Source organism: Mustelus asterias, chromosome 15, assembly GCF_964213995.1.
Source record: "Mustelus asterias chromosome 15, sMusAst1.hap1.1, whole genome shotgun sequence".
NCBI lineage: Eukaryota > Metazoa > Chordata > Chondrichthyes > Carcharhiniformes > Triakidae > Mustelus > Mustelus asterias.
Genome location: NC_135815.1, coordinates 52845347 through 52858820, shown reverse-complemented (window position 1 = coordinate 52858820; position 13474 = coordinate 52845347). Strand labels below are relative to the sequence as shown.

Genomic DNA, 13474 nt, shown 5'->3' with positions numbered 1-13474 from the left:
GTTACTGTGAAAATCCCCAAGTCGCCACACTTCGGTGCCTGTTCAGGTACACTGAGGGAGAATTTAGCATGGCCAGTGCACCACCTAACCAGCACGTCTTTCATACTGTGGGAGGAAACCGGAGCACCCAGAGGAAACCCACGAAGAAACTGGGAGAATGTGCAGACTCTGCACAGATAGTGACCCAAGCCAAGAATCGAACCCGGGTCCCTGACACTGTGAGGCAGCAGTGCTAACCACTGTGCCTATGTTATTTGGTGCTCAATTGGAGGGAGATGAGCCACACTGCCTGATGACTCCTACGCCATACTAATAAATTCTACCTGAGGAAGGAAGACATTGCCTTCAGGTATGAATCTCTTTAGTGTCTTATGTCGGCTAACGGGGAAGTGACATTGATAGCTGGTCACTGGATGCTCTAAATCCAATGGCACATGCGAAGGGGATTTTCACAGTAACTTCATTGCAGTGTTAATGTAATCCTACTTGTGACACTAATAAATAAACTTTAAATGCATGTATATTTTCCCATTTTACAGAAACCATAACTGCAAATTATGTATCTAGCAATTTGCAATTTAAAAACAAGTGCAATTTCGTATTGGGAATCCACAAAAAAGCAATGTACGTAAGATAAAGGCCTGAATCTGTTGTTTGTAAAAACACTGAAAACATGAGCAGTTGAAATATTTTTTTAGTTAAAAGTAGTAAATCAGCACATTTAACTTATTTTCTTATAGCAAAATTCCAGGGAAAGCTTTCAGGAGTTATATTTATTAGCCTTCACAAAATATTTGACACTTCCTTGGATAAATTAAATTTTAAACTTACCTACATGTGTTCAGGACAATAATGCTCATTAGGCTCAGGACTTATTTTCAGAGCAGTTCAGTAACTGAAAATGACAAAATGGTGGATGTAGAGTTCAGCACTCATTAAAAATAATACTGTAAGGCTATACATCCCTCCTGTATATATTTTGTCTCCCTTAGAGTATTCTTTTCTTACACTTGCCTTATAATTTGACAAAAGTGATTTTTTTTTTTGCCTATTAAACTTCTAGGTAGCTAGTGAATTGTGAACTGTTTTAAGCCCATTAAATTGTTGTTCTACTCAGTTGAAACCAAAGGCTTCTGACTATCATTTCATGTTAAAAGAGCGGAAGATAATTACAGATAAGGAAGCAATTTGGTCTGTCTTAGCTCATCCATCCAGAAAGATCCTTTAAGCCCTTCCATTGTAGCATCCAATTATTCCAGGGTTTTTTCCGCCTTTAACAGGAACTCTGTTCCACATGTTTAGCAGCTCTGTGCGAAAAACAATTTCCTGATATCAGTTCTAAAATTATCATTTTATTTGCTTCAAACCGTGTTTCCTTACTCAGCTTCTGAGATTTAAAATAATATTCTGTATTTACTTTTTTCTGATCCCTTGGCCATCTTTTTAAACCTCTTATGTAAGGTCACCTGTTACGTCTCCTTTTTAGACTGAAGAGCCCAAGTTTCTCGAGCCTTTCTGATAACTCTGACACAATTTGAATCAGTCTTACAGCTATTCTTGCTTTATCTCCATCTTCGAATGGAGGAGGTTTTCAGTTTGCCACCTGGACAAACCTGGCGTCATAAATAGACCACCTTCTTATAAAGATTTCCTGATGTTCACCTACTGTGTCCCACATCCCCACTTACCCAGTTGTGTCTCTATTATTTGAAAGTTAGAGTAGAATGTAGTTTTCAAGGTGCGGTCTGACCGAGCACTGCAGCTCCTCCGATTTTCAAGCTTAATGATGACACCATCATAGTGGGTCAGATCTCAAACAATGATGAGACGTAGTACAGGAAAGTGACAGAGAATCTGGTGAACTGGTGTGACAACAATAATCTCTCCCTCAATATCAATAAAAAGAAGAAGATATTCATCGACTTCAGGAAGCATAGTGGAAGACATGCCCCTGTCTACATCAAAGGAGATGAAGTGGAAATGGTTGAGAGCTTCATGTTTCTGGGTGTCCAGGTCACCCAATAACCTGTCCTGGTCCCTTCATGTCAATGCCATAGTTAAGAAAGCCCACCAATGTCTCTACTTTCTCAGGAGGCTAAGGGAATTTGGCATGTCTGCTACGACTCTCACCAACTTTTACAGCTGCCCCATAGAAAGTGCTTTTTCTGACTATATCACAGCTTGGTATAGCTCCTGCTCTGCCCAAGACTGCAAGAAACTATGAGTTATGAGTGAAACCCATCCATCATGCAAACCGGCTTCCCATCCATTGACACAGTCTACACTTCCCGTTGCCTCGGAAAAGCAGCCAGCATAATCAAGGACCTCACGCACCCTGGACATACTCTCTTCCACCTTCAATCAGGAAAAAGATACAAAAGTTTGAGGTCACGTACCAACCGACTCAAGAACAGCTTCTTCCCTGCTGCCATCGGACTTTCGAATGGACCTACCTCGCATTAAGTTGATCTTTCTCTACACCTAGCTATTACTGTAACACTACATCTGTACCCTCTCCTTTCCTTATCTATGTATGGTATGTTTTGTCTGTATAGCATGCAAGAAACAATATTTTTCACTACTTAACAGTACGTGACAATAATAAATCAAAGCAAATTCCTCGTCAATATGAACATGAATCTGCCTCATACTAATTAAAAGGATCATCGACCAATAAGCTAAAGCAGAGTGAGTAGGCTAAGCAGAGGCAGGCTTGCCCCAACATTTACGCTGGGGTTCAGGGAGTCTGTCTTCAGCATTCAATCCAGCCCATTGAGTTTCTGAATCTGGAAACTGAAGTAAATCAGAAACAATAGTGCTTCAATAGCAAGTTCCAAAGTACCCAACTTCTTAACTGCTCCCACTCTGATGTAACTTCTCTAGCAATTGTTTCTTACCCAAGATTTAAAGAAAAAAAGTAAAGACTTGTGTTGATGTAGTACCTCCTACACAATCCTCAGAACATTCTAAAGTGCTGTGCAGCAAATTAATTACTTTTGAGGTGTTGTGATTTGGTATTTGGGGAAATCTGGCATGATAAGTTCCCATAAGCAGCAATGTGAGAATTGACCAATTAATTAATCAATTTGATGGTGTTGGCCGATGAATAAATGTTGGCCATAACTAGAAGAAAATCCCATGTTGTCTTCGAATGGCGCTATGGAATCTTAAATCCACCTGGGAAAAGCCTTGCATTAACATCTTAACCAAAAAAACCTGGTGAAGTATTGTACTCCCTATGAGTTAAATTAATTGCTTTACATTTAAAACTTCGTGTTTGAGTGTGTGCTATAAACTAACCCTCTGACTTCATCCTATCTCGAGTTTGTTATGGGGTTATTACAAGAAAATGAATCACACCAAAATCAAGGGATTGGTAAATAGTCCACCGTTTACAAAGGGGGAAGTAAATCAAAACACCTTTCTGTTTACAGCTGGACGATGAGAGGAGAAATTAGTGTATTTTTTTAATTAAGCCCACTCCTGTCTGTAACAATAAACATTTCTAAAAATAGTTCTTGGACATGTGCTATTATTAATCTTGGTGAAAATCATATGCATATATCAAACTGTGGTTGAAAGGAAAAAGTGGGAATTTAGTAGGGATGTTCCGTTTGGTGGACTTGGCAAAGCCAAAGTACGATCCTTGCTGTATTCTGATAATTACTTGGGGAAGGGTGCAGATAAAGCCAGTGCATTTTAAGCATTGTGTATACACATATATATATATAAAATATTACATTTAGTATGACCTCCTTCTCTGGAATTTATAGTACAGACAATATAGACAAATTTCCAGAAGAAGCCCATTTTCTTAACCACATTTATTTATTGGACAGAGTTTCAGTATGGAATGTGGAATTTGTTATGCATACCGGCTCGCTTCATCCATTCCAGATCAAGTATGTGATGACCCACGTTGTGGGCAGCCGTTCCATCAAGAGTGCCTTTATGAGGTTAGTAAAACTTAAAACACATTTTAAAAATCCGAACATTTACAATTTTATTTTGTATTGCATGATATGCCCTAATGTACACCTCACTGTATTCTGATAATTACTGAAATGTTCAACTCCTTGCAGTGGTTACGAGGGCTTCCTCACTCTAGACAAAGTTTTAACATCATCTTTGGAGAGTGTCCTTACTGCAGTAAGGTAAGAAAAGATTAATTATAATAAGCTGACTGGCATAATTCCCTAATCAATGTAAAACATCCAAACTAATTTGTAAGTTTGCCAAATGAACCACAAAATTCTAGACCTAAAGTTAGTTTAAATTTGCAGTTTACACATTCTTAATGTAAAGCCACACCCACGAGGAACACACATTAAGAAATTGTGCTGATGCTGCTCACAATTTTCCATTTATTAAAATTAATGGATGAGAAATTGTGGGCTTTGCCTGTACAAATGGTTTCCCGATTAAATGCATCTGATGGGCACTGGTATGTGTACTATATTGAGTAAGAAGTTTAACAACACCAGGTTAAAGTCCAACAGGTTTATTTGGTAGCAATTTGTGTGGCTTTTGCTACCAAATAAACCTGTTGGACTTTAACCTGGTGTTGTTAAACTTCTTACTGTGTTTACCCCAGTCCAACGCCGGCATCTCCACATCATACTATATTGAGTACATACAAGTGGAAATTTTACCTTTTACTTGCAAGGCCTTCTCTGGGGAGTGTCCATTTTAAACTTTATTGCAAAAATGGTGAAATATGGTCAACTGTGATATTCAATAGGTGGAAATGTTCACAGGAAAAGCAAGGCTGAAGTGAATCTTCTGATGAGAATCTAAAATAATTGACTGAAAAGCATATTCAAAGGACATCTGTCCTTCAATTTCCACCTACATGGCAGAGCATTATAAATACATTTTCAACGCGTTTCATAGTATTGATCTATTATTAAAAATGACATGCTTTGCCTTCAACTTTAAAATGCCTCTTGAAATCTCAAGTAAGCAAGACATAACCCACTTATTACATGCTCTGCTTCCAATTACTTCCCGTGGTGCAGAATGAGACCTGTTTATCTCTGATGTTGCCTATTTCAACTATTTTTCTATTCATGCAGAATATTATACTTTGAATTGCCTGAAAATCAGTGAAGTTTTGGTTACCTCGTACACTTGTAGATTTTGTAATCCTTCTGCAACTCTGGATTTATCATAATTTACTTAATCATTTGCTGTACAAAGCCACAGAATTGTCTGCTCTTTTCAGTCTGCAAAAAGTTAAATGGATGTTTTTTGGGGCTGAATTTTAACTGCATGTAGTCTCCTGATCGCTTTCTAGAGAGCCATATATTCTTGATCGATATTGAAGGGGTGTGGAGGATAAAACAGTGAGAGTAATTCAGACATCTCAGGGTAACCCAGCAGTGGAGTGTGGCCTCAACAGGGATGGGCATTAAATGCTGGCCAGCCAGCGACGCCCATGTCCCATGATTGAATTTTTAAAAATCAGCATGTTAGGAGTTTGGCGAGTTGAGGGAATCTTAAATTGTTTTCTGAGAATCTAATATTGGGGGCAATTCTTGCATTCCGCCCGCCATGGGAATCGTAGCAGGCGGGGAAGCAGACCACACACAGGTCCATTATCCTCAGGCGGGATTGTCCAGTTTTGGGGCGAGCACGGCCAGAGAATCCCACCCATTGTATTTAATATTTAACTGCAAGTACCTTTTAAATTCTAAATTTCATTCAGGGGCCCAAGCTGGGAGATGGAAACTATCCACAGGGTAGTAGCTGTAGATCATTAATTAAGGAAATTAGCTTGAACTGTTTTTTCTCTGCCTGGTCTTAGCTAATCCCTTTAGTTTCAGAACATACAAATTCAGACATTTCAGTGTGACCTAGCACCAGTGACCTCAACAAAATGCTGGGAGTTTGATGAGTTGAGAGAGTGTGACTTCATTGGGGTGCTGGAAGTTTGGGAGTTCAGTGAGGTGGGGAGGGAGGTGCTCTTTTCCTGTAGAAATGGCTCTTACTCTCTACCGGGGAAGAATCGAGCTGTGTGATAAGTATCTGGTGAGTGGCTAACATCTATTCTATTCCTAATGTTTAAAAAAAGTACTGGAATTTGAGGTAAGATTAATAGAATACATAAAAGAAAATAAATAATGTATCCAAGGCAAGCACGTCTGCAGCTTGAGAAGGTTTGGCTCAGTCATTGAGCTGGAGGCCAAGCTGCAGACACTGTGACACATCAGGGAGGGGGAAAATTACCTGGACACTTTGTACCAGGAGGCTGTCACACCCTTAGTATAGCTAATTTGATTTTAACCCAAATAATTGCAGTATAATTAATAGCCCCATAGTCTCATTATCTGGTCACTGATTTGCGTAACAAATTTGTGACGTTTCTTGCTCTTTTGTCGGCAATCTTACAAATGTTTTGGAAAGAAGTTTAAGATCATTTGTCTGCATATCTTTAGTAGTGTACAATTAGACACATTTGAATTAAATCCCAATCAGGAAATGAAGCAATAGTATTGAGACTGTGGTGTACTTTATACTTTTTGTCAAGCTGTGGGCAACTAAACAGACTGCAAAAGACAGCATTCTGTCAAAATATAATGAGCAATAAGATTGACATTTTGGCATTCAAGGACTTGTTTTATTCTGCATTCTCAAATCACTTAACCCAAAGACATCAATTAATTTATCATACAGCAGTCTTTAAAGTTTGAATCATTATCACATTGTTTTAGAATTAACAGTAACAAAATAGTGCAACAAAGTTACATTCTTGATTTATTTCTTCCCCTTCAGCCAATTACGGTAAAGATGGCTATCAAGAAATCCTAACCACTGAAGAGTGAAGATTCCTGCTCTGGATATTTGTAAACAAAATGTCTAGTTTCTGTTAAGTTGGCAACCCATCTTTAACAACTCTATTAAGATACTCTAGTTGTGTTAAGCTGGCAGCATATCTTGATGGTTTGACAGCCTTCATTTAACGTACATCATGATCACAAAAATAGTGACTGCAATCGCTCTAATAAAAGCAATTTCAAAAACGCCATGTAATAAAGATTGAGTAAGATTTATTCAGTCACCATAAACTAGTGATCCGAAGCATCATTGCTTTAAACTCCTAATGATGCTAAATATTGACTCAGCAGCATTATGCAAAAGAGGCAATAAACTTTCTGCAAGGTTAATCTGTTACAGTGTAGGTGAACAATGAGACTGCGATAAGTTGTACAGTACTTAGAAAAACAACAGGACAAGGATAATTAGTGTTACCAAAACAAAGACTGCAGTGCCATAGTAGAAGATGTCTGATTTTATTCGCATTTGATCCTGAGGCACTATTGAAGACACAGTTGGACCAATTACTCTTTCCTTGTTCTGAACAGTCATTGTGACCTCTGGTATCCTGTTCCTGACCTGAGATCCTATTGAAGATTCAATTGGATAAGGTATTCTTGCTTTATTTTGAACAGTCATTGTGACCTCTTGTTTCCTATTCCTGACCAGAGGTCCTAGTGAAGATTCAACCGGACCAGTTATTCTTGCTTTATCTTGAACAGTCATTGTGACCTCTGGTATCCTGTCCCTATCCTGAGACACTATCGAACATTCAACTGGATCAGTTATTCTCGCTTTGTTCTGAATAGCCATTGTTCTTCTTTCCCCTTCTTTCCTATCCCTAAGCCGCAAAGGTACTGGATGTTCAACATTGTGCAAAGTGTTATTTTTCCCTTTAGTCGATTTTGGTTCAGGCAGTGTGTGTCTTTTTGGCTTTGGTCTTAGTGGAGCTGCCTGTAAGAGAAATTTATTATACACATTAAAGCAGTGAAAGAATAAACCAATAATAGCTCTCATTGAAAATCTATGTTAATCGATTATCTGTTTTGGCAGTCAAAAATCTTAACCATTGTAACTTTTTCTTATTGCAGCAAAGTTAGTTGAGAACATTGGAGACCCACATGAAATGAGTTTTACAATAGCACTTGGCAACTGCATTTATATCAACTAGAATGCAGCATTTCTTTTATCAAAAAGTATTTCAATACTGTAATTCACATTGTAATGAGTATTTTTAAAACTAAAGTTGATGAATAGCTGAAATGTGTAAACAGATTCTGTAAAAGGAAAATAAAGCTCATAATGTAAGATGTTTCTGTTAACCTTTAAAAAGAAAATAAATGCATAGTTTAGAGGAGTCTCGTAATCTTAGAAACCGAATCCTGGAGTGAATGATGCCTTTATTTTGGAAGCATTAGAAGTTCATTTGAGTTTAGGAGGTATTTTCTTCACCGAGTCTGAGGATGTTGACAAAGTTGAACTAAGTTTGGTGGCAAACGATAATGGAAGGCACTAAAGGAAAATTTCCTTGTCACACCATCACTTCGGCACATATTTGTGTGTGCAGAGACTGGAGAATTGCCGGTTCTGCAACCCTGACCTTTAAAAATAGCTGACTGGCTGAGGAGGATGCCAGGTGCATAGGCAGAAGACCTGCCTTGAGGCTCTGGTACAGTGTCCAAAAACACAAGTTAGAATAAAAGATGAAACATCCTCTAGCTCTCACCACTCTCCACCTCATCCATGCCATTACATGCCCTCAACCTATGCTCCTCCAACCACCTTATGGCCCTTTGTAACCTCTATGCCAAATAAGTGCCAACTCATGCTCTTCCACCCACCACCCTTTGCTCTTGTATCTCCCACTGCAACTCACCCAGTGTCCACTATGGACAGACTTCTGGACCCATGCAGAGATAAGATAAAATGAAATTCTATAAAATAAAGTTCTAAATGTCCATTTTAGACTTCATTAAATGGGAATAAAAACGCTCTCATAAAAACTCATTTACATTACAACAACAAGCATTGAAATTCATAGTCCCACATCAAAGAGACTATAACCACTAGTAGCTGTCAATTAAACTGAAATGGAAGATATGCTGTCATAATGGTTGTGAAATCAGTCGTGCAGCACTGACCCAGTAATGGAAGCACTCTGGCTTATGTCAAGAGAGAGAGACTGAAATAACAAGCAGCAATTTTTTACAGCACCCAGACAATTTTTTAAAGACTTAAAGGGCAGGATTTAAATGCTTTGACACTTTTGACAACTCCCTCTGACACATTGTTTTGACAGGTCTGCTGAGAGTTCCAATGAACTTAACAATGAGTTGATGCACATTTTCATGTGATTTAGCAACCACTTAACGGCAGCATTGTTTTATTTGAATTGCACGGGTGATTTGTTTAAGCAAACAGTGTCTTTAAATTTTTTTGCATGGCAACTTAAAGGGGCCAAATTATGCACGGTCTTTTGCCTTGCCACGCAATTGCAGCTTAGAGGGAAGATTGGCTGATTAAATTGATTTTTGGGGGAATTGGCCTAGTCAGCATTACGATTCAATTACGTCAGTCAGACATGATCTTCCCATTCGCAAATCCAGGCTGACTATCTTTTATTCATCCTTTTGACATGCAGGTTTACCCTGACCCTTAAATTTTTTCAATAACTTTCTCAACACCAATGTTAGGTTAACTGGACTGTAATAACTCAGTCTATCCATTTCTCCCTTTTTAACCAATGGTACAGTTGACTTCCGGTCCTCTGGCACCACACCTTCAGTAAGAAGTCTCACAGCACCAGGTTAAAGTCACCTGACGAAGGAGCAGCGCTCCGAAAGCTAGTGGCATTTGCTACCAAATAAACCTGTTGGACTTTAACCTGGTGTTGTGAGACTTCTTGCTGTGTTTACCCCAGTCCAACGCCGGCATCTCCACATCATGACTACCAACCACACCTTCAGCCAGTGAGGATTACAAAATGATGGCCAGAGCCTTTGCTATTTCTTCTCTTGCTTCCTCTAAATTTCACCCAGGTCTGGAAATACATCCTCTTTCAAAGATGTTAACCCCCTTAATACTTACTCTCTCACTGGCTATTGCTCCTGCCTGTTTGTAATGCCTGTATGACTGCTCTCTATTGTGAAAACACGTGCAAAGTATTCGGTAAGAACCATACCAATGTCCCCTGTCTCCACACACAGATTAGGTTATCCTCCCGACCTTCATGAATTCATAAAAACTATAGGTTTTCCTGGATTTTACTTAATATTTTTCATGCCTTCTCTTTGATTTCCTAATTTCCTTCTAATTTTATCCTTACACTTTTATACTCCTCCAGGTTTTCTGTAGTATTGAACCCACAGTATTTCTCATATCCTTTCCTTTTTAATCCTTCTTTAAGTCCCTTGGCATCCAGAGGGCCCTCAATTTATTATTTTATTTTAAGGAAGCTCTGAACCTCCACTATGGGTTGGATTTTTGCAAAGTTGAGACTCTGTAGACTTTTAAATATGGCGGTTCAGGACCTGTCTCTGGGATTCCTGCCATCCCAAATTTTCACCAGTGTGGGATAAGGGTTGTGAGCATCACAAGTGCACACCCTGCACTCCTAACCTGGCTGCCTTTATTGTGGGTATAGGCACCTTCTCATCCTTCTCAATTTCCAAGAAGCCAGGTCGGGTTTTCAAGGATTCATGGTTGATGGCCCTTCAGAGGTGTGCTGAACCAGTTTGGACGAGGGAATCTTTTGAAAGGTAAGTTCAAAAGCTCTGAACACATGCCTGCTTGCTAACCGATGTCCCTCACCCTCCATGTCAACCTACACCCTCTAGCCATCCTCATGGGCGTTCATACACTTTCTGCCAAATTATACTCCACCACCCACCTATACCACCTCATGCTTACCACCAACCACCCATGGCTCTTCATATGTGTCTTGCCAATCTATCGCACTCCCATGTCTAATAATCCAGAACAATATAGCATGTGAGAAAAACTTTACAGACTAGTTGTTCATAAAAACTTATTTCACTACAGCCCTCTAAGTATCAATTATCCAGACCCTTTAAAATATCAGTAGCAGAAACGACAAATACTTGAAACCTCTATTTTGTGTAAACGTTGTGAAATTGACAGAATAATCGGAGCAAAAGTGCTATTAAACAAACAATATTTTCCCTGGGGCACAGGTCATCAATCACCTGATGAAGGGGCAGCGCTCCGAAAGCTCGTGATTCCAAATAAACCTGTTGGACTTTAACCTGGTGTCGTGAGACTTCTTACTGTGCCCACCCCAGTCCAACACCGGCATCTCCACAGCATAGCTTTATCTGATTTGACTCTAATTCACCCCCCTTCTCGGTCATTCCTGTATTTGTTTCTCAATTCTTATGTTTAATTGATTTTGGAGACACACTGTTGGTATCGTCATTCACCAAAAATCCCAGATATCCTGTTTCCCTCATTATCAGTTTGTAATTCCAGTGAGATACGACACATCATACTCAAGCTGATGGGTGTCAGAGAATATCTTACTCATGGCATGTGATGCCTACTCCAACAAGCCAACAAGATTTGCCCCAATAAAAAGTCCCCATCAAGGCGGGACCCCCAACCGTCCAACGGGAGATTTGGCGGCCCAGCCAGAAGTCCATTGACTTTCGGCAGGACCAGACGATCCTGGTGGCGAGTGGAGCCAGCAAATCCCACCAAAAAAGTCTGCACGCCAGATAGAAACGAGCAATAGGGGTTCAAGTAACTTATCCAAACACCCACTGGAAAAAGAAAAGCAAGACCTAGGAGTATGAGAAAATATTCAGTTCATTTGAAAACTTTTCCACATTTTGAACAAAATAACCATTTCATTACTGAACACTATGGAAGACCTACCCAATGCACTGAAAAGATTTTGCTTGATTTGAACTTATTTTAAATAAATTATGAACCTGTGATTCTGAACTGAATCTTAATGCTACTCAACAATGTAATGTATAATATAACCATTGTATAATATTGTAATCACTAATACAATTCTCTTGTTCCACTTATTGACAATGAGCACCACTTACTGGATCTATTCTACATTACAATGTAAAGGTCTGCATTCCATAAACATACCCTTTACATGAATAGCTAAGCTAATCTTTCACATTTTCACTTTGGTACCATAGTCATGCCTAACTTAACAGGAATATGCATTAGTCAATAATTAAATGCATTTTCTCTTTCACATTTCTGATATTGTTTCTGATCTGACATATATTACCCGGACAATTAACCTTTACTATTTCAGCATTATTTTGTGTTATGTTTAATCACAAATTGTCAGCTACTTCACTGAACTTGCAGCTAATTCTAAACCCAGCAACCAATGCACATCTAACTGACATTCCTTTGCAGATGCACTTAGAGACTCATGCCCAACTTTTGATTCATTTGAATCAATTTAAAGTAATATAACATTAAAAAAGATCTCTTACATTGCACTACTCATTCAGTTGATTAATAGCTATGCACTAAACAGTCTTATCTATGGCATCAGCTGCACCTGAACAATGAGGCCAAAGGCTCTCCCAAAATTGGAACACAGGCTCATTTCAATGCAGCAGGTAAGGTGAGAAGAAGCCACAGGCAAAGAAGAGTGGAATATCAGGCAGCGGCTGGCATCACAGCAGGCCTCGGGTAAGTGGGTCTGAAGTTGATGCCGGGCATCATCAAGGTTGAGAGTGGCGGCAATTGATAGCTTTAATGTTGTCTGGGCTTACCACCTGATCCTTAGGACTGATTAACTTGAAAATGACTGGCATAGCAAGGAAGCATGGAGATGGGAAAGGGCTAAACATGTGTTATATATACAGTGGTGGATAAATTTCCAGGACCTGATCAAGTGTATCCCAGGACATTGTGGAAAGCTAGGGAAGAAATTGTGGGGCCCCTAGCAGAGATATTTGTATCATCGACAACCACAGGTGAGGTGTCAGAAGACTGGAGCGAGGCAAATGTGTCGTTATTTAAGAAAGGCGGCAGGAAAAAGCCAGGGAACTACAGATTGGTGAGCCCAACATCAGTGGTGGGTAAGTTGTTGGAGGGGATTCTGAAAGCCAGGATCTAAATGCATTTGGAAAGGCAAGGATGGAGTAGGAATAGTCAGCATAGCTTTGTGTGTGGCAAATCGCATCTTACAAATTTGATGAGTTTTTTTGAAGGGGTGACCAAGAAAACAGATGAGGGCAGTGCGGTAGACATTGTCAACATGGACTTTAGCAAGGCCTTCGACAAGGTACTGGATGGTAGACTGGTTAGTAATGTTAAATCACATGGGATCCAGGGAGAACTAGCCAATTAGATAGAAAATTGGCTTGCCGGTAAGAGACAGAGGGTTGTGGTAGAAGGTTTTTCAGACTGGAGGCCTGTGAGCAGTGGTGTGCTGCAGGGCTCGGTGCTTGGTCCACTGTTGTTTGTCATTTATATAAACGATTTGGGTGAGAATATAGGAGCTATGGTTAGTAAGTTTGCAGATGGCACCAAAATTGGTGGTGTAGTGAACAGTGAAGAAGGTTATCTAAGACTACAATGGGATCTTAATCAACCAGGTCAGTGGGCTGAGGAATGGCAGATGGAGTTTAATTCAGATGAATGTGAGGTGTTGCATTTT

General features: G+C 39.5%; 2 protein-coding genes across 3 annotated transcripts in view; one reads left to right on the top strand and one right to left on the bottom strand.

Annotated features, from left to right (window-relative positions):
• Nucleotides 1–8184, top strand: part of fancl (FA complementation group L) — a 55317-nt gene extending 47133 nt beyond the window's left edge. The window contains exons 12-14 of the mRNA XM_078229896.1: nucleotides 3840–3956; nucleotides 4083–4154; nucleotides 6775–8184. Coding sequence (XP_078086022.1) covers nucleotides 3840–3956; nucleotides 4083–4154; nucleotides 6775–6810 — 225 coding nt within the window. The 3' untranslated portion in view covers nucleotides 6811–8184. The remainder of the gene's footprint in view (nucleotides 1–3839; nucleotides 3957–4082; nucleotides 4155–6774) is intronic.
• The window catches only part of LOC144504512 (serine/threonine-protein kinase VRK1-like), a 107930-nt gene continuing 101488 nt past the window's right edge, over nucleotides 7033–13474 (bottom strand). For both annotated transcript variants that reach the window (XM_078229894.1, XM_078229895.1), the window contains one exon: nucleotides 7033–7770. In XM_078229894.1, coding sequence (XP_078086020.1) covers nucleotides 7216–7770 — 555 coding nt within the window. In that variant the 3' untranslated portion in view covers nucleotides 7033–7215. The remainder of the gene's footprint in view (nucleotides 7771–13474) is intronic.